Source organism: Bos javanicus, chromosome 11, assembly GCF_032452875.1.
Source record: "Bos javanicus breed banteng chromosome 11, ARS-OSU_banteng_1.0, whole genome shotgun sequence".
NCBI classification, from domain to species: Eukaryota; Metazoa; Chordata; class Mammalia; order Artiodactyla; family Bovidae; genus Bos; species Bos javanicus.
The window spans coordinates 5,038,816-5,064,364 of NC_083878.1; the positions used below are offsets into that span (position 1 = coordinate 5,038,816).

Here is a 25,549-nt window from a genome sequence, read left to right on the forward strand (position 1 = left end):
TGGCCCACACATCTATCTCAGGTGTGACTGCGCTAATGAGCACCCACATATTGCCTGGAGTGCCCATGAAGGGCAGCTGCCTTGTAAAAAAGTCACAACACCTGTTTTAACTGCCTCAGCAGCAAACCCTGATCAGACAGAGCCCCCAAACACAGGAAATCACAGTGAAGTAAAAGTAGAGACAGCAAATTAATAAACTTTGAAGCTCATATTTCCATATCATATTTTGTCTTCCAGGCCAGACCTGTTGTGAACTCATTGAGAGACAGGCAAGACCTTGTCAGCTACTTTCATGCGAGAAAATAACCTAATTTAGTAGTTTCCAGAATTACTTTCCAATAAGTAACCACAATCCCTGCCAGAATCCCCAAATACAGAGTCACAGTAGCTGCATTACCTAAGACAGGTAAAGACAACGAGCTGCTCTTCTTGTTCAGTTGTGTCCGACTCTCTGTGACCCCCATAGACTGCAGCCCGCCAGACTCCTCTGTCCTTACCAAGATTGCTGGGTGAAACATCAACAGCCTCAGATATGCAGATGATGCCAGCTTAATGACAGAAAGTGAAGAGGAACTAGAGATCCTCTGGATGAGGATAAAAGAGGAGACTGAAAACGCTGGCTTAAAACTCAACATGAAAAAGACAACTAGACGGAGGTTTAAGTTTTCTTAAATACAGTGACTTTCCCCCCTTTCTTTGGAGAAACCGGTTATGTTTCCTGGTCTGCAGCCACCAGAAGTCACCCCACATCTCATCATCATCAGGAGCGTGAACAGCAGGCAACAGTAAACATTTCTGAACAACTTATGTCCAAAAAAAAATCAGCACGCTATATAAAGACATTATTTGGATGCTTGAATAAACATGTTTTACCTTGATCAACAATGCTGCCAGATAACCCGCGGGCTGGGGGACAGAGGCCTTACTGCACCTGGGGTCTGGGGGCTGTGGGGATTGGGGGCTGGATCAGCGCAGGCGCAAAGCTGCAGCTGATTACCTCTGCTCTTAGCAGCACTTATGTTGTGGCAACGGGGAAAACAGAACAGTTTCTGGCAAAGAGGAAGGATGCAACAGGGCCAAATGAGGCATTTGTGAACAGTCTGGGAGTGAATGCTCTCAGCTGATCATGAATTAACCTTTCTGGGGGAAAAGTAAGCTCAGGATAAGGTCAGGAATTAAAACTATGTCTGTTCATCGGAAAAAATGAAACAAAATTCTCCCCCAATATCTGGAAATTTTAGGTGATGCAATTTCTGAAGTTAACTTGAAATGTCTAAGTGTATAAGCCAGGAAGAATCATAGGCTCTTTATCAGGACCCAAGGGAAAAATGATGAATGTAAGCCAGAAAAAGTGCTCAGGAAGAGACTGAAAAGTTGGGTGCTCAGGAGATGTTTCCTTGCTACCACCAAACAGGACTACTGGGGGTCGTTCTGACTATTTCAGCTGATTTCACAATAGATTCCACATTGCTGTCCTTTGGAAGGGACCTGAATCGATCTTTTGAAGACACTGGGCATAAGAGACGAACTCAGGTGCACCATGGTCATCTTGATGAGGAAATATAATTACGGACAGGCAGAGAGACAAATGAGCCATAGAAAGAAAAATTACACACACACACACGTATGTGTATACATATTTATACTCACACATGTATGTGTATATATATTTATACTCACACATGTAAATAGATATGTACACGTATATCTATGTTATTTGTGTTTTTTCTTTTTAAATTTCTTTTTAACTTTTTATTTTATGTTGGAGTATAGTTGACTCATTGGAAAAGACTCTGATGCTGGGAGGGATTGGGGGCAGGAGGAGAAGGGGACGACAGAGGATGAGACGGCTGGATGGCATCACTGACTCGATGGACATGAGTCTGAGTGAACTCCGGGAGTTGGTGATGGACAGGGAGGCCTGGCGTGCTGCGATTCACGGGGTCACAAAGAGTTGGACACGACTGAGCGACTGAACTGAACTGAACCGATAGCTGATTAACAATGTTGTGTTAGTTTCAGGTGTACAGCAAAGTGATTCAATTATACAGATACATGTATCTGAAGCTGAAACTCTGGCCACCTGATGCGAAGAGCTGACTCATTGGAAAAGCCCTGGATGCTGGGAAAGATTGAGGGCAGGAGGAGAAGTGAGTGATAGAGGATGAGATGGTTGGATGGTATCACCAACTCAACAGACATGAGTTTGAGCAAACTGTGGGAGACAGTGAAGGACAGGGAAGCCTGGCATGCTGCAGTCCATGGCAAGACAAAGAGTTGAACACGACTTAGCGAGTGAACAAAAGCATTCTTTCTACGATTCTTTTCCTGTTTAGGTTGTTACATAATGTTGAGTATAGAGCTCTCTGTGCTATACACTAGGCTCTTGCTGGTGATCCGTTTTAAATATAGCAATGTGTCCATGTTAATCTCATATGTGTTCTTTCAGCTTGACGCTCCGAGCCTTCCACAGGACCAAACACATATTACACACTCAGTATATGTCTGCTGTCTGATGACCTTTCGTTACTGCAGAATCCCACGCGATAGTGGGAAAGAGGAAATGGTGTATGAGCACGTTCCACTGAGATGGATACAGAATCTGACGTATGAAAGTTTCGAGGCTCCAACAGGCCACTTAAAAAGTTACAGTAGCTACATGTTTGGAGAAGGCAATGGCACCCCACTCCAGTACTTTTGCCTAGAAAATCCCATGCACGGAGGAGCCTGGTAGGCTGCAGTCCATGGGGTCGCTAGAGTCGGACACGACTGAACGACTTCACTTTCACGCGTTGGAGAAGGAAATGGCAACCCACTCCAGTGTTCTTGCCTGGAGAATCCCAGGGACAGGAAGCCTGGTGGGCTGCCGTCTATGGGGTTGCACAGAGTCAGACGTGACTGAAGCGACTTAGCAGCAGCAGCAGCAGATACATATTTAACCCAATAAATGTACCAAGGGCTTATATGGGGTGTACTCTGTCTGGAAAGATGCTATGTTATGCTAAGTCATTTCAGTCGTGTCCGACTCTGTGTGACCCCATAGACGGCAGCCCACCAGGCTCCCCCGTCCCTGGGATTCTCCAGGCAAGAACACTGGAGTGGGTTGCCATTTCCTTCTCCAGTGCATGAAAGTGAAAAGTGAAAGTGAAGTCGCTCAGTCGTGTCGGACTCTTATCGACCCCATGGACTGCAGCCTACCAGGCTCCTCCGTCCATGGGATTTGCCAGGCAAGAGTACTGGAGTGGGGTGCCATTGCCTTCTAGATAATGTCTAATTTAACTGAATGACTGCACGACTGGAGTACTGCACTCTACATAAGTTGTACTGTGAAAAGGAAATCAAAATAGACCTGGGCTGCTTCTGCTTGGAAGGAAACTGATGCTATACTACAACATTTCTTTATAGTAAAAGTAATCTGTGCTCATGGTAACAACCATTATGACACTTATTTTTAGATAAATCAACTTCAGAGACTACATAATAATTTCTAATATGAAAAATGAGAGAAGATATTTAATACACTATGACCACCTCCCTTCTTACCACTGTTGCCAGTTCTTTAACTACTTTTAATGTCTGTGCTGTGCTTAGTCACTCAGTCGTGTCTGACTTTTTGTGACCCCCATGGACTGTAGCTTGCCAGGCTCCTATGTCCATGGGCATTCTCCAGGCATGAATCTTGGAGGGGATTGCCATGACCTCCTCCAGGGGATCTTCTGAACCCAGGGATCAAACCCACATCTCCTGTATTGCTTTGCCATCTGAGCCATGAGGGAAGCCCTTTTAATGTCTGAGTGAAGTTGCTCAGTCGTGTCCGACTCTTTGCAACCCCATGGACTGTAGCCTACCAGGCTCCTCTGTCCATGGTATTTTCCAGGCAATAGTCCTGGAGTGGATTGCCATTTCCTCCTCCAGGGGATCTTCCCAACCCAGGGATCGAACCCAGGTCTCCCGCATTGTAGACAGATGCTTTACCGTCTGAGCCACCAGGGAAGTCTTTAATGTCTAGTGGGTATTTTAACTATAAATAAATTTAATCCTCTATTTTTTGATTAATCAACTTCTGACAGTACCTTTTCTTTTATACTATGTGAAGTGAAGAAGCCCCCCATTTATGCTTCCCTCCTGCTCTCCCCTCCCTCTATCAATCCTACTCTGCACAGCTATATCTTTCTTCCTGCATAGCCGAGATTTAAAATATTTATACTCTGTTCAGTAATTATTGAGTCATCTCATTAATATTAATTTAATTAATAATTTAATTTTGGGAAGTACCTATAGGCCAATGAGAAAAATTATATATGAATAATGGAATTTACAATATTGTAACAATATAAATATAATCTCTAAGAAACAGTAGAAAGACTGGACCTGTGTAGAGGGACTGCCACTAAACTTGAATGAAGACAAGGGTTCCCAGCATTTACGTCAAATGGATTCTCATTCTTATATCTCACTGTGGCATAGATTAATCTGTCTCAGACAAAGGCTATGCTTTTCCTAAAAAGAAGTTCAATAAAGCATGCATGTAATGTGTGTAAAAATGTGTGTGTGTGTGTGTATATACATAGGCTTCCTGGGTGGTGCTAGTGGTAAAGAACAAACCTTCCAATGCAGGAGACACAAGAGACAGATCCCTGGGTCAGGAAGATCCCCTGGAGGAGGGCATGGCAACCCACTCCTGTACTCTTGCCTGGGAAATCCCATGGACAGAGGAACCTGGTGGGCTACAGTCCATGGAGTTGCAAAGAGTCGGACACAACTGAAGCGACTGAACACACACACACACACACACACACACACACAGTTTTTAAAAAGCAAATTAGGTTAATTGTGAAAACACCTTGCAAGCCCAGAAATGGGACACTGACAAATAAATAACCCAGAATCCTCTTAGGCCTGCATCCTATTGAGTTCCAGTTAGCAAGTAATGGAATCTTGTGTTAATCTTCCATCTTTTCTTGATAGTTTTGGCTGCCCTGTATTTATTTGTAAACAAAATAGTCTTCAGTTTTTCCTGATTTTAAATTTCACATCAATGGACTCGTACTGTATGCATTCTTCTGGAACTTACTTCTGTCATTCAGTAGTATGGTTTTTAGATTCAGCCAACATGATGCACCTAGCTTTGGTTCATTCATCCTCACTGCTGTGCAGCATCCCCTTATTTAGTTCAGCTCAGTCGCTCAGTCGTGTCTGACTCTTTGCGACCCCATGGACTGCAGCATGCCAGGCTTCCCTGTCCATTACCAACTCCTGGAGCTTACTCAAACTCATGTCCATCGAGCTGGTGATGCCATCCAACCATCTCATCCTCTGTTGTCCCCTTCTCCTCCTGCCTTCAATCTTTCCCAGCATCAGGGTCTTTTCCAGTGAGTCAGTTCTTTGCATCAGGTGGCCAAAATATTGGAGTTTCAACTTCAGCACCAGTCCTTCCAATGAATATTTGGGACATCTTTTAGGATGTACTGGTTGGATCTCCTTACAGTCCAAGGGACTCTCAAGAGTCTTCTCCAACACCACAGTTCAAAAGCATCAATAAAAACCTTCTATTTTCCTATATTTGACACTTTCTTTTGGTGTTTTACTTAAGAAATACATCAGAAAGATGTTCTCTATACCCTTTTGAAAGTGTATAATTTTACTTGTCACATTTAGGTCTTTTACAAATACCTGGAATAGTTTCTGTGTATGATGTGAGGTAGGAGTTAACTTCCTTTTTCTCCCTATAGATTACCAGTTATGTTGGCACTATCTATTAAGAAGCCATTCTTTCTCCATTGATCTATATTGTTAGCTCTGACATGAATCTAGTTTTCATATATCTGTGGGTCTGTTTCCTCTATACCGATTCACCACTCAATTTGCCTAGTATTATCTTCATTACTTAGTTTTGTTGTTGTTCAGTCGCCAAGTCACGTCCTACTCTTTGCAACCCCATGGACTGCAGCACGCCAGGCCTCCCTGTCCCTTACCATCTTATTACTTAGCTAAAATATTCATTCATTCATTCATAATATTCGTAACACAATCCTTCAGCCTCACTCTTCTTCAAGAATATGAGCTATGTATTTTTGGTCCTTTGTAATATCAAATAAATGTGAGAATCAACTTTGTCAGTTTCCACATACAGAAAAACGAAGTTATAATTTCATTGTCTCCTGGTTCCCACAGCTGCTGTCAAAAGTCAACTGGAAGTTTAACTGTTGCTTCCTTATTAAATGGTATTTTAAGAATTTTTCTTTATGTATATGGTTTGCAGTTTAACTATTATGTGTCTAGTGTGGACTTATTTTTCTTTATCCTGCTTAATATTCATTGGATTTCTTGAATCTGCAAGGTAGAGTCTTTCAATTGTGGAAAAATTTCAGCCATCATCTCCTTTAACATTCCCTCTCCTTCCTTATCTTTTTCTGGAATTCTAGTTAAATATATGTTAGACCTTCTTGCTTTATATCCCAGGTTTTTAAACTTCCTTTCTCAATTGCATTCTAGGTAATTTCTTAAGTTCAATTTCCTGCTTCATTACTTTTCTTCACCTATATCTAAACTACAGTTAAACCTAACCAAAGAAATTTTAATTTCTGTAGAGGTTCTGATTAGTATACTTTTAAATACCATATTTTCAATTTTCTCATTTTTGAAAATTAACATAAGCATTCTTACTTTATGTTCTGAGCTTGGTAATTCCAGCATCTGAAGTCCTTGGAGGTCTCTTTAATTCTTGGCTGTGTGTTGTTTTTCCTTGCTTTTGTTCAAGGTCTCTTGTTTTATTGTACGTAAATATTTTTGATAATAAGTGCTCATTTCCCTAGGGATTCTCATTCTATTATTATTTGTTCTTCTTTATTTTCTTTGTTTTCTTTTTGTGGTATATTCTACATAGCCAGATTTGATCTTTCTGTAATGACTAATCTTTATGTGCCTTAATTTCCTTTCATATTTTTCATCTCTTTTGCTTTATATTCAGAAAAAAAATGTTTTCAACCTTATATTCTAGACTTCAGCTATTATCCATCATTTCTATTAAATTTTTGTCAACTTTATCTTTGATTCTCAAGCGCTCATTTGTTCTATAACTGCTTCTTTTTCATACCAATCTGTTCTTTTTATTTGATGCAAATAATTTCAATTGCTTCTAAAGACTGCAGTCACATTTGAAATTTGTTTCTTCTGTTTCTTGAATTAAGTAGATTTCCTCTGGGTCAGTGTTTTTCTTTGTTGCTCAAGGTTATGTATTCACCTTTTTGAATGTGAATTCAAACTGGTTAAAAAGGTACTGGTGTGGATTTTCTGTATTAGTATATTGATCCATCTTGCTAACATATGTTTCCCTTGTAGGGAGGGGCTGATTTACAGCTTTTTCTAAGTGGACAGAGTAAGTTAATTAAGAGTTCAGGAGAGAAGAACTCTCAAGACAAGCTGGGAATCCTGACTGTCCTCTGAACCCCCAGCAAAAATAGGAAGTAGTTTATTTTGGGTGTACAGCATTTTGGTTTATTTCCCTCTTGAGAAAAACTGATTTTTCTTCCACCAACCTTAGATGTTGGAGAAGACTCTTGAGAGTCCCTTGGACTGCAAGGAGATCATACCAGTCAATCCTAAAGGAAATCAGTCCCAAATATTCACTGGAAGAACTGATGCTGAAGCTGAAACTCCAATACTTTGGCCACCTGATGTGAAGAACTGACTCATTTGAAAAGACCCTGATGCTGGGAAAGATTGAAGGCAGGAGGAGAAGGGGATGACAGAGGATCAGATGGTTGGATGGCATCAGTGACCTGATGGACATGAGTTTGAGCAAGCTCCAGGAGTTGGTGATGGACAGGGAAGCCTGGCATGCTGCAGTCCACGGGGTCCAAAGAGTCAGACACGACTGAGTGACTGAACTGAACCATAGATGTCTATTTTTAAGGTTTGGTATTATCTCAGAATCTACTCTGCTTCTCTCTTAGATGCATGTATGTGCCTGTGCTTAGTCACTCAGTCGTGACCAACTTTTTGTGACCCTACGGACTGTAGCCTGCCAGACTACTCTGTCCATGGGATTCTCCAGGCAAGAATACTGGGGTGTGAGGTACCATTTCACACCAGTCAGAATGGCTGCGATCCAAAAGTCTACAAATAATAAATGCTGGCGAGGGTGTGGAGAAAAGGGAACCCTCTTACACTGTTGGTGGGAATGCAAACTAGTACAGCCACTATGGAGAACAGTGTGGAGATTCCTTAAAAAACTGGAAATAGAACTGCCTTATGATCCAGCAATCCCACTGCTGGGCATACACACTGAGGAAACCAGAAGGGAAAGAGACACGTGTACCCCAATGTTCATCGCAGCACTGTTTATAATAGCCAGGACATGGAAGCAACCTAGATGCCCATCAGCAGATGAATGGATAAGAAAGCTGTGGTACATATACACAATGGAGTATTACTCAGCCATTAAAAAGAATACATTTGAATCAGTTCTAATGAGGTGGATGAAACTGGAGCCTATTATACAGAGTGAAGTAAGCCAGAAGAAAAAACACCAATAGAGTATACTAACGCATATATATGGAATTTAGAAAGATGGTAACGATAACCCTGTATACGAGACAGCAAAAGAGACACTGATGTAGAGAACAGTCTTATGGACTCTTTGGGAGAGGGAGAGGGTGGGAAGATTTGGGAGAAAGGCATTGAAACATGTGAAACGTCATGTATGAAACGAGATGCCAGTCCAGGTTCAATGCACGATGCTGGATGCTTGGGGCTGGTACACTAAATTAAAAAAAGAAAAAAAAAAAAAAAAAGAAAAAAAAAGAGTTTTCACATATTAAAAAAAAAAAAAAAGAATACTGGGGTGGCTTGCCATGCCCTCCTCCAGGGGATCTTCCTAACCCAGGGATTGAACCCAGGTCTCCTGCATTGCAGGCGGATTCTTTACTGTCTGAGCAGGCAGATTCTTTATTGTCTGAGCCACCAGGGAAGCCCAAGAATCCCTTCTCTAGGGGATCTTCCTGACCCAGGAATTGAACCAGGGTCTCCTGCATTGCAGGCAGATTCTTTACCAGCTAAGCTACCAGGAAAGTCCCTCTCTCTTAGGTACCAGCTCCCAACTAGAAGTTCTAGGTAACTGTTAATTTTCTTGGCAAATGTTACTATTTTTTTTTTTTTTTTGGTACTTTGGTTTCTGGGGGAGGAAAACCAGACTGAAAGCTCCGTATGAAAACCTGCCAAGATGGGAGTGTAGGAGTAAAAGGTGGAAGAACACCCATGTTCCCATCACTGTCTATAGTCCACACCTCTTCTCTGTTGGGGTTGAGAGGGAACTGGGTCTCTCCTGGAGTGAGCTCTGAAGGACATTCCCACCACTATGGCTTGTTCCTGTTTGTTTCATTATTTTCTTTTTTCTGAGCCATCACCTTCCCTGCCCAGGATTATCTAACAGCACAGTCCCATCCACTCTCCATTTTCCAGAAACTCAGCTGAATTTCTGGTTTGTTAATGAAATCCTTCCCTGTTTTCAGGGCTATTATGTATTTCCTTCCTTCACTGCCTCTTTTGGTTATTTTAATGCAGATTCAGAAGGGAGGGAAAGAAGTGCTTATGCTCAGTCTGACACATGAACGGGACATTCTCACATCTTTAAGAAACTATAAACATGCATCACTTATTTTAATGTTTAAGTTTCTCAATACTTAATAAGCTGCCATTTTATAATATGAAATTAAGTGGTAATCAGCAAGCTTGCTAAATCAGCTCTCTTTTAAAAGATTTGGATTAAAAAATAATTTTCTGTTTAATTTATACACTCTTTTCTCTTAGTATCTACATAACCGTTTTCTAATTTCAAAACTAAAAAAGCACTGACCTAGAGTGGGGAAGATCAGTCCATCAAGATACAAATTGTTCCTCCGAAATTCGGTGTTTTCCTATTTTCTACATACTTAGTGGAGTCATGATTCCCCAAACTGTAATTATTTCAAACCAAAGGCAAGAAACAGCACAGGAAATGCTGGTAGGACCCGCTCTGTAAAGTTTCCAGTGTGCTATAATCCACAGAGGACACTCTGATTTTTATTTTTTTCCATTATGATTTCTTACAGGATTTTGAATATAGTTCCCTGTGCTATCCGGTAGGATCTTGTTGTCTGTCTATTTTATATACATGACTGCATCTGCTAACCCCAAACTCCTCATTTGTTTCCCCCACGTTCCCCTTTGGTAACCGTACGTTTGTTTTCTGTCTCTGTAACTGTGGTTCTGTTTTGTAAACAGGCTCATTCGTGTCATAGTTTATATTCTAGCCATAAGTGATACCATGATATTCCTCCTCTGTCTGACTTACGTCACTTAGCATGATAATCTCCAGGTTCACCCATGGTGCTGCAAATGGCATTATTTCATTCTGTTAGGTAGTTAGAACAGGGAAAAGGAGTCCAGAATGGTGGTGGCTAAAAGACAAGGAGGAGAAAAGCCCGCGAAATTAGAACAAAGGAGGGTCCAAGGACCGGAGTGAGGACCTCAGGTAAACAAACAACACTCCTGGCTGGCCCAATTTCCATAGGACAGGCCCAGGGGAAAAAAAAAAAAAACATATAAAAAAAGGAGCCAAAGCTAGCTCTCTCTCTCTCTCTCCCGCGCGCTGGGGCGCTCTTCTCTTCACGTCTTTGGATTGACGTGCCCTCATGCTTTGAAGATGGATTTCCCTGCTATCTTCTAAATAAAATAGAGCTGTAACACTGATTTGTCTAAGAGCTATAACACAGTCCATTCGAGACCTGAGAGCTATAACACGGTCTATCCAAGACCTGAGGGCTGTGACACGCTGAGGGGGCTTTAATGTCCGTCACTCTGAATCTTTGCTGTGATGAGACAAAGAACCGAGAAGCATACACTCGCCTGACAATTCTTTTTATTTTTTTGCTGCATAGCATTCCATTTTGGGTGTGTGTGTATGCACACACTTGTATACACAAACATACCACATCACTGATTTTTAAATAATAATATTATCTTTTTTTTTTAATGGGGGAAGCTTTATTTGGGGGGAAAAAAAACCCTTACCCCTAGAAAAGAGAAAGTCAATGACAAAAATACTTAGATGATGAATTGCCAGAATGTGGTTTATGCCATATCATGCAGGTGCCACTCACAATTCCAAAGAAGGTAGGCGTGCTTACATAACCTCAATGGTTATGCTGTGCCAAAAAAAATAGGGCAGATGCAAACAAGAATCTTGGACAGGAATTTAATCTCACACAGAAGGGATGAGAGCAACCTTTTTGGGGTCAAGGTTATGGGAGGGAAAGCCTACTGTCTTTGGGACAGAGATCCCTGAATTCAAATCCTGTCGCTTTTTTAAAGCCATGTAACCATGGTTTAGGTATTAACTGCAGAATCTCATTTTCATCCTGTGCAGAATGGGGCTGCAATGCCTACTTCATACAGCTACTGTTAGGATTAAACGAAAGAGCAGACATAAAGAAGAGACTGAACACAGAAGGGACTGAATAGCTATTTCCTTTGTTCTTCTTTATGTCAAAGACTCCAAGCTGAGAGGAAGTACATTTATTCTATTATATCTATTATCTCCTCCCTTTTCCCTGAACTGTTTAAGTTGAAATGGAAAGAAATGGTGAGGAAAGCAAAGGCAATTCTCCTGTATGCTCTCGTCTTTGGCATATGATGCCATGCCTGCACACCTCATGAACTTAACCATGCGTCTCCTGATTCCTTTCCTTATTATTACATTTATTAATTTCTATAGATTTCAAGTCCCTTGGAAATTTCACCTCTTCCCTGGTGCTTGTGCTCACAGCACATTCCAACAGAGGGTGGGGTAATAAATGAGATTGCCTATGCACCATTACGCCATCATCCCCCTCCCCTGACCTTCCTCTAGCTGTGCACTAAAAGTCTAGGGCTTTCTACTGCATTTGTCCCGATGTCTTTTCTCCATAATCTTTCTGCTCTCACAGATGCTCAGTGGGTGAGCCCCAGACACATCTACTGGCTCAGAGTGATTTTCATGTTCAAACATAGCCTTGAAATTTGCAAGCAATGCTCTTTAGCCAACTGGATGGTCAAGAGACTAACAAAGCCCAGTCACTGTGGGTGTGACTACACGACATGGATGGGGTGGCTTATGCATTTTTAATGCTCAAGGAAACATTAATACCAATTAGCACTGCTGAAGAAGAGAATTAAAACAATACTTCATGGAATGATATTCTCGGTTTGATGATGAAGCCCCAGTGTTTTATTAGACACTGGGTTCAACAACGAAATTCCTTCTAGGACACTTTAGTCTGTTTCTCCCCAGAAGAGGGCATGGTTTCTTCATGGATTCTAAGAACATTTATCATGAGATCTTCTAATTGTTCTTTGCCCACCTATTTTCTTTTAATTTAGGTAACTCATTGTGTGTGTGTGTGTGGTAGTCACTCAGTCATGTCCGACTCTTTGTGACCCTCCATGGACTGTAGCCCGCCAGGCTCTTCTGTCCATGGAATTCTCCAGGCAAGAATACTGGAGTGGGTTGCCATTTCCTTCTCATTCAGTTCAGTTCAGTTCAGTCGCTCAGTCGTGTCCAACTCTTTGCGACCCCATGAATCACAGCACGCCAGGCTTCCCTGTCCATCACCAACTCCTGGAGTTCACTCAAACTCACGTCCATCGAGTCGGTGATGCCATCCAGCCATCTCATCCTCTGCAGTCCCCTTTTCCTCCTGCCCATTAGATGCCTTTAAAAATATTTTCCCCTCATACACACCAGAGGCCAACTGTTAGAAAGGATGGTATTCCTTCCTCCTAGGGCTACTTTGAAATTCACCACTTTATATTTTGGCCCCAAGTAAAAAGTGTTACTTGCTCAGTCGTGTCAGACTCTTTGCAACCTCATGGGCTGTAGCCCACCAGGTTCCTCTATCCATGGAATTCTGCAGGCAAGAATACTGGAGTGGGTTGCCATTCCCTTCTCCAAGGGATCTTCCTGACCCAGGGATCAAACCCGGGTCTCTTGTATTGCAGGCAGCTTCTTTACCATCTGAGCCACCAGAGAAGTCCTTATTTTGTCCCTACTTCCCTTGAATAAAGATAGAACATCCAAGGTCACGATGTACCTTATCCATGTGGGCAGCGCTTTAACAAACGGCCCTCATATTCCCCATTTGATTTTGTCTTAGTGAAGTTCTTTTAAACCTACTGTATATTGCATGCACCCCCGCTCTTCACCCACTCCCACCCCCACATATGAAGCTACAGAAAGAAGCATTTCTTACTTGGATTATTGTGTCCAGAGGAGGCAAGCTGAGAGTCCTAAAATGAAACAAGAATTATCAATTAATTTTCTTATTTTTTTCATTAGACTTTGTTCTTCATTTCACTAGCATTTTAATATTGATTATGTATTGAAACAATACTATTTAGTTTATATGAGATTACAAAAATTACATGATAAAATTATTTTCACATCTTTATGCTTATAGTTTCAATGTGGCTACTACGAAATAAAAAATTATATGTGTTTATATTATATATCTGTTGGACAGCACTGCTTTTGAGGAATAACAGAACTACTGGATATCTAATGGAAAAAAATAACCCTGACCTTTATATGAATTAATCTTAAAATCACTGTAATTAAATCATAGATCCAAGCATAAATACCCAAACTATAAGAGGTCTAGAAAAGTAACCTTTTTAATTTGATTTTCAAAATGAGATATATTATTGGTCATTCAGAACCTAATCACTGATCATAATCTCTACCAGCTACCGTAACAAGAAACATTTATGTGTTCCTTAAGCAGTTCTGGTATACAGCTCACAATCACTTCTTTGTTGTATTGTGGACTTCTTGTTTTGTTCACTGAAGTGAAATTCCTGTAACATAAAATTCCTATAACATAAAATGAACCACTTTAAACTGAACAGTTCAGTGGCATTTAATACAGTCACCATGTACTAAACCACCACCTCTAATTGCAAACCATTTCTACCATTGCAAAGTCAAATTCCTTACCCACTCATCACTTTCCCCATTGTCCCTCTCCTCAGTACCTGGGGACCACCAGTCTGCATCCTGTCTTTATGACTTCTATTCTGGGTATTTCATATTACTATAATGATACAATATGTCACCTTTTTTGTTTGGCTTCTTTCATTTAGCATAATGTTTCAGAGGTTCACCCATATCATAGCATATGTGAATGTTTCGTTCCTTTTTATGGCTGAATAATACTCCATTATATATGTCTACACACACACACACACACACACACACACCGATTTGTTTATCCATTCATCTGTTAATGGACATGTGGGCTGCTCCCACCTTTTGACTATTGTGAGTAGTGTTGCTATGAATATATATGTGCATGTGCTTGTTGAACCCTTTTTCAAATCTTTGAGTGTACATTTAGGAGTAGAGTTGCAGATCAGATCAGATCAGATCAGTTGCTCAGTCGTGTCCGACTCTTTGCGACCCCATGAATCGTAGCACGCCAGGCCTCCCTGTCCATCACCAACTCCCGGAGTTCACTCAGACTCACATCCATTGAGTCAGTGATGCCAGCCAGTCATCTCATCCTTTGTCGTCCCCTTCTCCTCCTGCCCCCAATCCCTCCCAGCATCAGAGTCTTTTCCAATGAATCAACTCTTTGCATGAGGTGGCCAAAGTACTGGAGTTTCAGCTTTAGCATCAGTCCTTCCAAAGAAATCCCAGGGCTGATCTCCTTCAGAATGGACTGGTTGGATCTCCTTGCAGTCCAAGGGACTCTCAAGAGTCTTCTCCAACACCACAGTTCAAAAGCATCAATTCTTCGGCGCTCAGCCTTCTTCACAGTCCAACTCTCACATCCATACATGACCACAGGAAGAACCATAGCCTTGACTAGACGAACCTTTGTTGGCAAAGTAATGTCTCTGCTTTTGAATATGCTATCTAGGTTGGTCATAACTTTCCTTCCAAGGAGTAAGCATCTTTTAATTTCATGGCTGCAGTCACCATCTGCAGTGATTTTGGAGCCCCCAAAATAAAGTCTGACACTGTTTCCACTGTTTCCCCATCTATTTCCCATGAAGTGATGGGACCGGATGCCATGATCTTCGTTTCCTGAATGTTGAGCTTTAAGCCAACTTTTTCACTCTCCACTTTCACTTTCATCAAGAGGCTTTCTAGTTCCTCTTCACTTTCTGCCATAAGGGTGGTGTCATCTGCATATCTGAGGTTATCGATATTTCTCCCGGCAATCTTGATTCCAGCTTGTGTTTCTTCCAGTCCAGCATTTCTCATGATGTACTCTGCATATAAGTTAAATAAACAGGGTGACAATATACAGCCTTGACGTACTCCTTTTCCTATTTGGAACCAGTCTGTTGTTCCATGTCCAGTTCTAACTGTTGCTTCCTGACCTGCATACAAATTTCTCAAGAGGCAGATCAGGGTCATATGCTAATTCTACATTAAACTTTCTGAGCAACCACCAGACTTTTCCACAGTGGCTGAAACGTTTTGAGTTTCTACCAGCAATGTATGAGAGTTTCAATTTCTCCACATCCTCACTAAAGCTTGCTATTTTCTTTTAATTAAAAAAGATTATTATAGGCATTTAAGTGGGTGTGTAGTAGTTTCTCATTGCAGTTTGACTTGGATTTCCCTAATGACTATGATGTTGAACATCTTTTCATATGTTTTTTGGCCATTTGTATACCTCTTTGGAGAAATGTGTATTCAGATACTTTGTCCATTTTCTTGTTTTCAATAGTATCAAAATTATCTTTATTTTTTTCATTGAAGTATAGTTGATTTACAATATTGTATTAGTTTCTGGTGCACAGCAAAATGATTCAGTTATACACACACACACACACACATATACACACATATTCTTTTTTATATTACATTGTCCGTTTTTCAATTGGGTTGTTTGCCTTTTGGTTGTTGAGTTAAAAGAGTATTTCGTACATTCTGGATACCAGACTTTTATTAGGTAAGTGATATGCTGCAAGTGGACAGTGAAAAAGTTGGCTTAAAGCTCAACATTCAGAAAACAAAGATCATGGCATCTGGCCCCACCACTTAATGGGAAATAGATGGGGAAACAGTGGAAACAGTGTCAGACTTTATTTTTGGGCCTCCAAAATCACTGCAGATGGTGACTGCAGCCAGGAAATTAAAAGACGCTTACTCCTTGGAAGGAAAGTTATGACCAACTTAGCATATTCAAAAGCAGAGACATTACTTTGCCAACAAAGGTCGGTCTAGTCAAGGCTATGGTTCTTCCTGTGGTCATGTATGGATGTGAGAGTTCGACTGTGAAGAAGACTGAGCGCCGAAGAATTGATGCTTTTGAACTGTGGTGTTGGAGAAGACTCTTGAGAGTCCCTTGGACTGCAAGGAGATCCAACCAGTCCATTCTAAAGGAGATCGGTCCTGGGATTTCTTTGGAAGGACTGATGCTAAAGCTGAAACTCCAGTACTTTGGCCACCTCATGCGAAGAGTTGATTCATTGGAAAAGACCCTGATGCTAGGAGGGATTGGGGGCAGGAGGAGAAGGGGACGACAGAGGATGAGATGGCTGGATGGCATCACTGACTCAATGGACGTGAGTCTGAGTGAACTCCGGGAGTTGGTGATGGACAGGGAGGCCTGGCGTGCTGGGATTCATGGGGTCGCAAAGAGTCGGACACGACTGAGCGACTGAACTGATCTGATCTGATGCAAATATTTCTTCTTATTCCGTCAGTTGTCTTTTCACTCTGTTGATAATGTCCTTCAACACACAAAAAGTTTTAATTTTGATGAAGTCCAATTTATCTATTTTTTCTTTTGTTATGCATGCTTTTGGGGTCATATCTGAGACTCCCCTGTTGAATCCAAGGTTGGAAATATTAATCTGTTTCTTCTGTGAAGTTTATGGTTCTAGTTCTTATATTTGGGACCTATTGTAGTACTGACTTTCAATCTAACCCTTCACTCTCACCACCCCGTTCTGTAGACGAGGCTGGCAACCACCCCATCAGGGACGTTCCACTGAACAATCGCTGTCACGCTCACGCCGGTGGACAGGAGATTATTATAGCTTTCCACATACCTGGAGTGGCCGAAAGCCAGCACTATGCAGTATTTGAATTCAGTTACTGATCAAGTAAATAGTGATTGAACCTGATTTTATTTCCGCTAAAGTGAAATGCTAAATTCTGTTTTGGGAATTCACATCTTCTTTCCTTGCAAAGGGCTTCCCAGGTGGCTCAGTGGTAAAGAATCTGCTTGCCAATGCAGGAAACTCGGGTTCAATCCCTGGGTTGGGAAGATTCCCTGGGGGAGGAAATGGCAACCCACTCCAGTACTCTTGCTTGGGAAATCCCTTGGACAGAGGAGCCTGGTGGGCTACAGTTCACGGGGTAGCAGAGTTGGACACGACTGAGAGACTGAGTACCTTCCTTGCAAAATTCCTATTTAATATGAATTATAAAAGAGAGTTATAAAACAATGCATTGAGATGGTAGGAATGTAAAAAAACCCATAAAGTCCAGTGAAACTCATTTACAATTTTAGTGTGTGGGACAAAAATCCAGTGAAATGAAGTCAACTTCTATTTTATGGCTTTCTTATTATTTTAAAAAGCAGTGACTATTTTATTTATTCTTTATTATTTTAATTTTACTCAGATTGGTGGGTAGGGGTTGGGTAAGAAATTTGGATTTCTACTCTACTAAGCAGACTAAGTCATACACAGATGCCTTTAATGTTAATGTGGTAGAAATGAGCTATTTATCTGAAGAAAAATAACAAGCTCAACTCTCAACCCAAGCTTCAGCTTTTGGAAACAGTGTATTAAAGATAAAATATGGTTCCTGAGATGATGGGCTAAAATGTAATCCTCAGAAATGATTTAGGCCAATTTGAATGGTTGCTATTACAAAGAGGATGTCCATAGTTAACTTCCCCAAAGGGACTGGGATATTTCTCATTCCTTCTAACTAATGTAGAGTTTACATCTGAACATGAATTAGAGTGAGCTCTTCTACGTGAAAAATACTTTGAGTCTCATGTAGTTGAGTCCCTTGAGCCATCTGCAGATTTTGGTATTTTGGAGATGTCTTGTACCAGAGTGGTGAAGACTCATTTACTGTCAGATGAAGAAGAATGGTAACTGAGATAGTTTTCAACATTATGACCATTCTTGGGGGAAAAAAACACAAAAGATAGTACAAGTTTTTGTGACATTGTTTGCTGTTGTTATTGGGACACAGATCATTTGACAACTTGATGCACTGCAGACATCCTGAAACCCAGATGATGACTACTGACCACGGGCTCTTTGAGACCTGAAAATGAGCTTCCAGAGAACCTGAATGATAATTACACACTGCAAGACCATGCATTTCATAAGCAGTACATTTCAAAATTTAATGAACACATCTGTGTCATTAATGATGATAATTTCTGTTTTGGATGGGAGAGTGAAAAGAAGCAGAAAATGGTTAAAGTCATTAGTTTAAAAAAAAATCACCATTGAAGTCTGCTCTCTGGAGGGAAAGAGACTTTGGAGAGACATAATAAAGACTGCCCCTAATGTGTCATCCACGTCTCTAGCTGACATCCTCTGGATGGTGCACTGACCACCAACGGAGCCCGTGTGCCTAGACTGGACCACTCTGGGTACAGATGACGCCCCAGTATCCTTATTACTGATCTGGAGCGTGCATCGCTCGTCTGCTGGTGGAAGGTGTAATGACGCTCCTCCCAAGTTTAGGTCGCAGGGCCCTGGATGCATTCTCATTAGTTCTCTGCTGCCAACGACAGGGCCCATGGTTGCTGCCTTTTGAAGCAGTACTGCCCTGTCCAGCCGGCTGCAAGACTGGCAGGCGGAGGCAGGGAAGGAGGGCACAGACTATGCAGATCCCTTATCCCTCACTGAGCCAGAGCCTGGCTGGGCTCAGAGGAAAACAAGCTCCAGACACTGAAGTCCTTTCCATTTTCGTGTCTCCTGCTGCCCAAGTCAGACGCTCAGACGCTCTTATAGCTATAGCTTCTGTCGCAAAGGCTTTTTCTCTGTATGTGAACACCATCCCTGGGTAGCTGCCTGGAGAGTAGCTGGCCCCGTCTGAGCACTGTCATTTCAGCCTCCTCTGGGAGCATTCCACCAGACCTGCAAGGCTCCCCGTCGGGTCCTCAGAGGTTACAGAAGTGAGTGTACAAAGCCCCTGCCTTCCCCGCCTGGGAGCCCAGGGAGTCAGCAGAGGAAATGATGTGTACACAAGTTCTGACAACCCAGGGCGGAGAGGCATGTCGTGACTGCTGTGCGGGAGCGCTCTGAGCCTTTAGAGCCTGTCCTCATCCTTGGGTGCGTGTCCCGCCATCTTTGCTTTTCTGCCTGGAAACTTCATTCTCCCCTCAAGGCTCAGAACAGAGAAGCTCAAGGGTATCGGTTCTTTGAAATACTCCTGCATCTCAGAAGGACTTATTTGCTTTATGTTGTCATTGCACAGTGTCAAACTTCCATTATAAGAATTGTCTTTTTGACTATGACTCCTGTTTTAAAAATAAACCTTTATCAAGGTATAAATGATATAACATAAACTGTACATATTTAAAGTATTCAGTTAGATAATAAATATATAATAAAAGAAGGTTACTATTGTCTTGACTCAAGGATGGCTCCATCTTATTAAATAGCACTTGCCATTTAAACAACAGCAGTTTCCTAAAGGGAATCAACCCTGCATATTCATTGGAAGGACTGAAGCTGAAGCTCCAATACTTTGTCCACCTGATGCAAAGAGCTGATTCATTGTAAAAGACTGAGAGGAGGAGAAGGGGGTGACAGAGGATGAGATGATGGGATGGCATCACCAACTCAATGGACATGAGTTTGAGCAACTTCCAGGAGATGGTGAAGGACAGGGAAGCCTGGTGTGCTGCAGTCTTGGGGTCACAAAGAGTTGGACACGACTGAGCGACGGAACAGCAATGAAAGTGACATTAAAGAAAACTCAGGACAATAGGAAAGTGTAAGGAAAAGTTGCCTGTGTTCCTACAGCAGGCCATTTCTGAGGTTACTCTAGTGCTCTTAGTTTCCGACATTCATGACGCATGTCTCACCCTGACAGCCACGTGCACAGACGGGAGAACCACCTCTGGTGACTTAGAATATCTACAGCTGGAAACTTAGGCTTTTCTAACTTTAAATCCCGAATTCCCAACACCTAAACTATTGTTGGGCACACAGAAATCCCAGAACTTCTTTAAAGGCGGTAATGAGTTGGGAAGTAAAGTTTGTACAAACCATTTTGCTGAAGACAGAAATAACTGAGCATACTAGTGGCTAAGAAAACCATCCGAGGAAGCCTTATAATAAATACTATATTTCATCAAAGGTAGTTCAGTTCAGTTCTTCAGTCGTGGCTGACTTTGCGACCCCATGAATCCCAGCACGCCAGGCCTCCCTGTCCATCACCAACTCCCGGAGTTCACTCAAACTCACGTCCATCGAGTCGGTGATGCCATCCAGCCATCTCATTCTCTGTCATCCCCTTTCCCTCCTGCCCCCAATCCCTCTCAGCATCAGGGTCTTTTCCAATGAGTCAATTCTTCGCATGAGGTGGCCAAAGTATTGGAGTTTCAGCCTCAGCATCAGTCCTTCCAATGAAATCCCAGGACTGATCTCCTTTAGAATGGACTGGTTGGATCTCCTTGCAGTCCAAGGGACTCTCAAGAGTCTTCTCCAACACCACACTTCAAAAGCATCAATTCTTCGGTGCTCAGCTTTCTTCACAGTCCAACTCTCACGTCCATACATGACCACAGGAAAAACCATAGCCTTGACTAGATGGACTTTTGTTGGCAAAGTAATGTCTCTGCTTTTGAATATGCTATCTAGGTTGGTCATAACTTTCCTTCCAAGGAGTAAGCGTCTTTTAATTTCCTGGCTGCAGTCACCATCTGCAGTGATTTTGGAGCCCCCAAAATAAAGTCTGACACTGTTTTCACTGTTTCCCCATCTATTTCCCATGAAGTGATGGGACCAGATGCCAAACTGTTGGCATTACCAAGGCTGCATTACCTCATGCATTACTATTGAAGACAATTGCTGCCAATTAATTGTAAAACGCCATCAATGTAAAACAGATCCTGAAACTAGGATCTTAAAATGTGAAAAAAATATGCACCTTAGACCAATAAAATACAGTGGCTCTTAAGCTGTTGCTGATGGGAGGGAGTCCTTACCCGGTGAAGCCACTACTGGAAAGTGGTTTTTGTCTCTATTCCTGCCCTGAAAATAGGTGTCTCTGTACCATTTTTCTAGGTTTCATATTATACTCGTTTTTTTTTTTTTTCTTTTCTGACTTACTTTACTCTGTATGATGGTCTCTAAGCCCATCCACATCTCTACAAATGATTCAATTTCATTCTTTTATGGCTAAATATGTATTCCATTGTATATATGTACCACAGCTTCTTTATCCGTCCATCTTTTGTTAGCCATTAAGGTTGTTTCTGTGTTCTGGCTGTTGTCAATAGTGCTGCAATGAACAGCGGGGTTCATTTTGAATTATGGTTTTCTCAGAGTACATGCTCAGTAGTGGGAATAACAGCAGAAAGCAACACAACATTGAGAAGCGATTATACTCCAATTTTTTAAAAATTGGCTCTTTGGAACCATCTGAAGCCTGCTGTACTCATACGTCCTCTCGCTTGTCTGTCAACCCATCATAGGAATTATAAAAGACAAGAAATGGAAACACAGCTTCTTTGCTTTTCAGACCCCCACATAAAGCTAGTTACTATAGGAAAAAGAACACTTGCTGTGGTTTGGCTTTCCTTCTTCCCCACCAATCACTTTCTTTCCTATGAAGCTCAGAGCCACTAAAATAATGCAAATTAAAATCAATTTAAATGTTTACTTTGAGGCAATGAAGTAAAAGTGAAATTTTAGCCCAAACATTTTGTGGTCATTTCTAAAGCATGCCAGGAACCCAAAGAGAGACATAGATCATAAACTTTTCAGCTTCAAAGTGCTTTCCTTCACGCTTGCTGGCTTTCATTCTCCTTGTACTGTATAGAGAGAAAGGCAATAGGGCTCTCATTTCTCTAATCATGCTAGAACTCTTCTGCCTAATGCTTTAGAAACTGATCAGCAAGAACAGTTTCAAACCAGATCTGATCCCATCAGTTTCGGCATTCATTGCCACGTGAAATGTTTGCGAAATGCCATTAGATTTGCACAGATGCCTTCTGGGGATGAAACAAGTTCTACAATTTTAGTTCCCTATTTGTGTTTCAAAACTTATGAGACTGCTCTGGAAATCAAGGGAAAAGGACAAAGCTTTGAAATACCTGCTAATGGCATGCATTCTTTACCAAATTCAATTACTTTTGAGATTTGAAGAATAAGGCAGACACGTCTGGTAGTGTTTGTCTAGGGAATTGTGACTCGAAGTTAAATCTTCAGAGAATAGAAAAAACATCCAAGTTCAGTATCAATTGACTTTATTATATGTTATGTCCTTCAATATCCAGACAAATTGGGGAAATTCTCGGAAGTATGTAGCTAATTAATTTAGTGCTACTGGTAACTCAGAAAGCACATTTAAATCGACTTTCCTTTGAGGTCAAATTGCTCCTTTAATCTCAATAAGGACTTAATTTCATTATTTATTAGTCATTTTGGAGATTTTGCCCTGCAAGTTCCATAAACAATTCTAGCTCCTACACACTAGCGATCGTGATAATCCCAAACATTAATAATCTAATTAATGAACTGCAAACCTCCAGCTGTCAGAATACTAATTAGTGGAGATACAGGTTAAAAGAGAATTAGTGAGGTCTTTGCAGTAAGCAGGACAAGGGCTCCTCCAAAGACGTTTGCATCTTAATTCCCAGGCCCTGTGAATATGCTACTTCTCATGGCAAAAGGGACTTTGCAGAAGTGATTATTTTGAGACGGGAGATCATCCTACTATCCAGGAGGGCCCAGCATCTTCACAAAGGGAAGGGAGGTGGCAGGAGAGTCAGGGAAGATGTGACAAGGAGGTTAGAAGTCAGAATGACGAGAGCCATGAGCTAAGTAACAGGGGCAGCCTCTTGGAGCCGTGAAAGACAAGACAGCAAATTCTCCCTTAAAACATTCGGAAGAAACAAAGCTCTGCCAACACCTGGATTTCAGCTCTGTGACACTGATTTCAGACTCTGACTTCCAGTGTTGTAAGATAATAAATTTGCGTTGTCTTAAGTCACTAAGTTTATGGTGATTTGTTATAGTAGAAATGACACTAATGCAGTCTTATTTCATTGGAACAAGATAAATCACCAATACTTATTGTGAAATGTTTGAAAGAAAGGCATTATTAAAATCATGCAACGTTCCTACACGTTACTTATTTATTTAATTTTGGGGGCTGAGCTGGGTCTCTATCGCTGCGCGCGGCCTTTCTCTAGTTGCAGCAATAGGGGCTCCTCTCCAGTTGCGGTGAGCAGGCTTACTGCCGTGGCTTCTCTTGCTGCGGAGCATGGACTCTAGGGCGTGCGGGCTCCTGCAGTTGTAGCACATGGGCAAGGGAGCTTTGGCCCACGGGCTTAGCCGCTCTGCAGCATGTGGCATCTTTCCCGACCTGGGATGTGTGTTCCCTGTGATGGCAGGTGGATTCTTAACCACTGGACCACCAGGGAAGTCCAATGTTCCCACACTTTGTAAAGTCACCTATTCTTTCTTGAGAAAAACCGAAAGATCTAGAGCTGAAATAGCTCCCCACAAATTCTATAGTAATCCTAGAGAAGACAGGATTTTTTTCCTATTTAAACTTCAAGTTCTGTGCCCTCTATGATGCAATGGTGGGGAGAAACATTTCAGTTCAGTTCAGTTCAGTCGCTCAGTCATGTCCGGCTCTTTGAGACCCCATGAATCGCAGCACGCCAGGCCTCCCTGTCCATCACCAACTCCCGGAGTTCACTCAAACTCACGTCCATTGAGTCGGTGATGCTATCCAGCCATCTCATCCTCTGTCGTCCCCTTCTCCTCCTGCCTCCAATCCCTCCCAGCATCAGAGTCTTTTCCAATGAGTCAACTCTTCGCATGAGGTGGCCAAAGTACTGGAGTTTCAGCTTTAGCATCAGTCCTTCCAAAGAACACCCAGGACTGATCTCCTTTAGAATGGACTGGTTGGATCTCCTTGCAGTCCAAGGGACTCTCAAGAGTCTTCTCCAACACCACACTTCAAAAGCATCAATTCTTTGGCACTCAGCTTTCTTCACAGTCCAACTCTCACAGCGATACATGACTACTAGAAAACCATAGCCTTGACTAGACGGACATTTGTTGGCAAAGTAATGTCTCTGCTTTTGAATATGCTATCTAGGTTGGTCATAACTTTCCCTCCAAGGAGTGAACATCTTTTAATATCATGGCTGCAATCACCATCTGAGAAACATTTAGATTCTAGACATATGTTGAAGGTAGGGTAGATAGGATTTAATGATGGGTTGGATGCATGTCATGAGGGAGAGAAAAGAATCAAGGATGGTGTTGAAGAGTGTCCCCTAGAAGCTCGTGTCTGCTCACAACCTGTGAATTTGACCTTATGTGGATATAGAGTCTCTGCAGGTAAACTCAAGTTCAGATGGTTGCTGAGGGTGGGCCCTAAATCTAGTGACTGCCATCCTTGGAAGAGGAGGGAGACTTGGGGAGATGGCCCTATAAGTGTAGAGGCAGACACCAGAGTGATGTACCTACAAGCCAAGGGATGTGACCTGCCGTCAGCAGTCACCGGAAGCTGGAAGAGGCAAGGAAGGATTCCTCCCTCAAGCCTTCAGCGGGAGCAGGAACCTGCTGACACTTTGATTTCAGACTTCTAGCCTCCAGAACTGTGAGAAAAATACCCTTTTTCTATTTTAAGCCACCTGGTATGTGTACTTCATTATTGCTGTTGTTGTTCCGTCGCTAAGTCGTGTTCTACTCTCTGTGACCCCACGGACTGCAGTACGCCAGGCTCGTCTGTCCTTCACTATCTCCCTGAGTTTGCTCAAACTCATGTCCATCGACTCGGTGATGCCATCCAACCATCTCACCCTCTGTCGTCCCCTTCTCCTCCCGCCTTCAATCTTTCCCAGCATCAGGGTCTTTTCCAATGAGTCAGTTCTTTGCATCAGGTGGCCAAAGTACTGCAGTTTCAGTTTCAGCATCAGTCCTTCCAATGAATATTCAGGGTTGATTTCCTTTAGGATTAACTGGTTTGATCTCCTTGCAGTCCAAGGGACTCTCAAGTCTTTTCCAACACCACAATTTGAAAGCATCAATTCTTTAGCACTCAGCCTTCTTTATGGTCCAACTCCCACATCTGTACATGACTACTGGGAAAACCATAGCTTTTATAGGTACCTTAGAAAAGAAATAGAGATGGCTCCAAGACTTTGGCCTGTGCTAACTTCAAAAATGAGGAAACCGCTTATTGCAAAACACAGGATAGAAGGTTAGTGGGAAGATTAAAGGGTCCGTTTTTGATACGTCAGGCTTGAGATGTTTGTTAGATCCCCAAGTGGGGATGTTGAATAAGAAA

General features: G+C 42.0%; 1 protein-coding gene across 6 annotated transcripts in view; it reads right to left on the reverse strand.

Moving 5' to 3' along the window:
* The window catches only part of AFF3 (ALF transcription elongation factor 3), a 635,458-nt gene that overhangs the window by 197,529 nt on the left and 412,380 nt on the right, over positions 1–25,549 (reverse strand). For all 6 annotated transcript variants that reach the window (XM_061431670.1, XM_061431669.1, XM_061431668.1 and 3 more), the window contains one exon: positions 13,269–13,305. In XM_061431670.1, the coding sequence (XP_061287654.1) occupies positions 13,269–13,305 (37 nt within the window). The remainder of the gene's footprint in view (positions 1–13,268; positions 13,306–25,549) is intronic.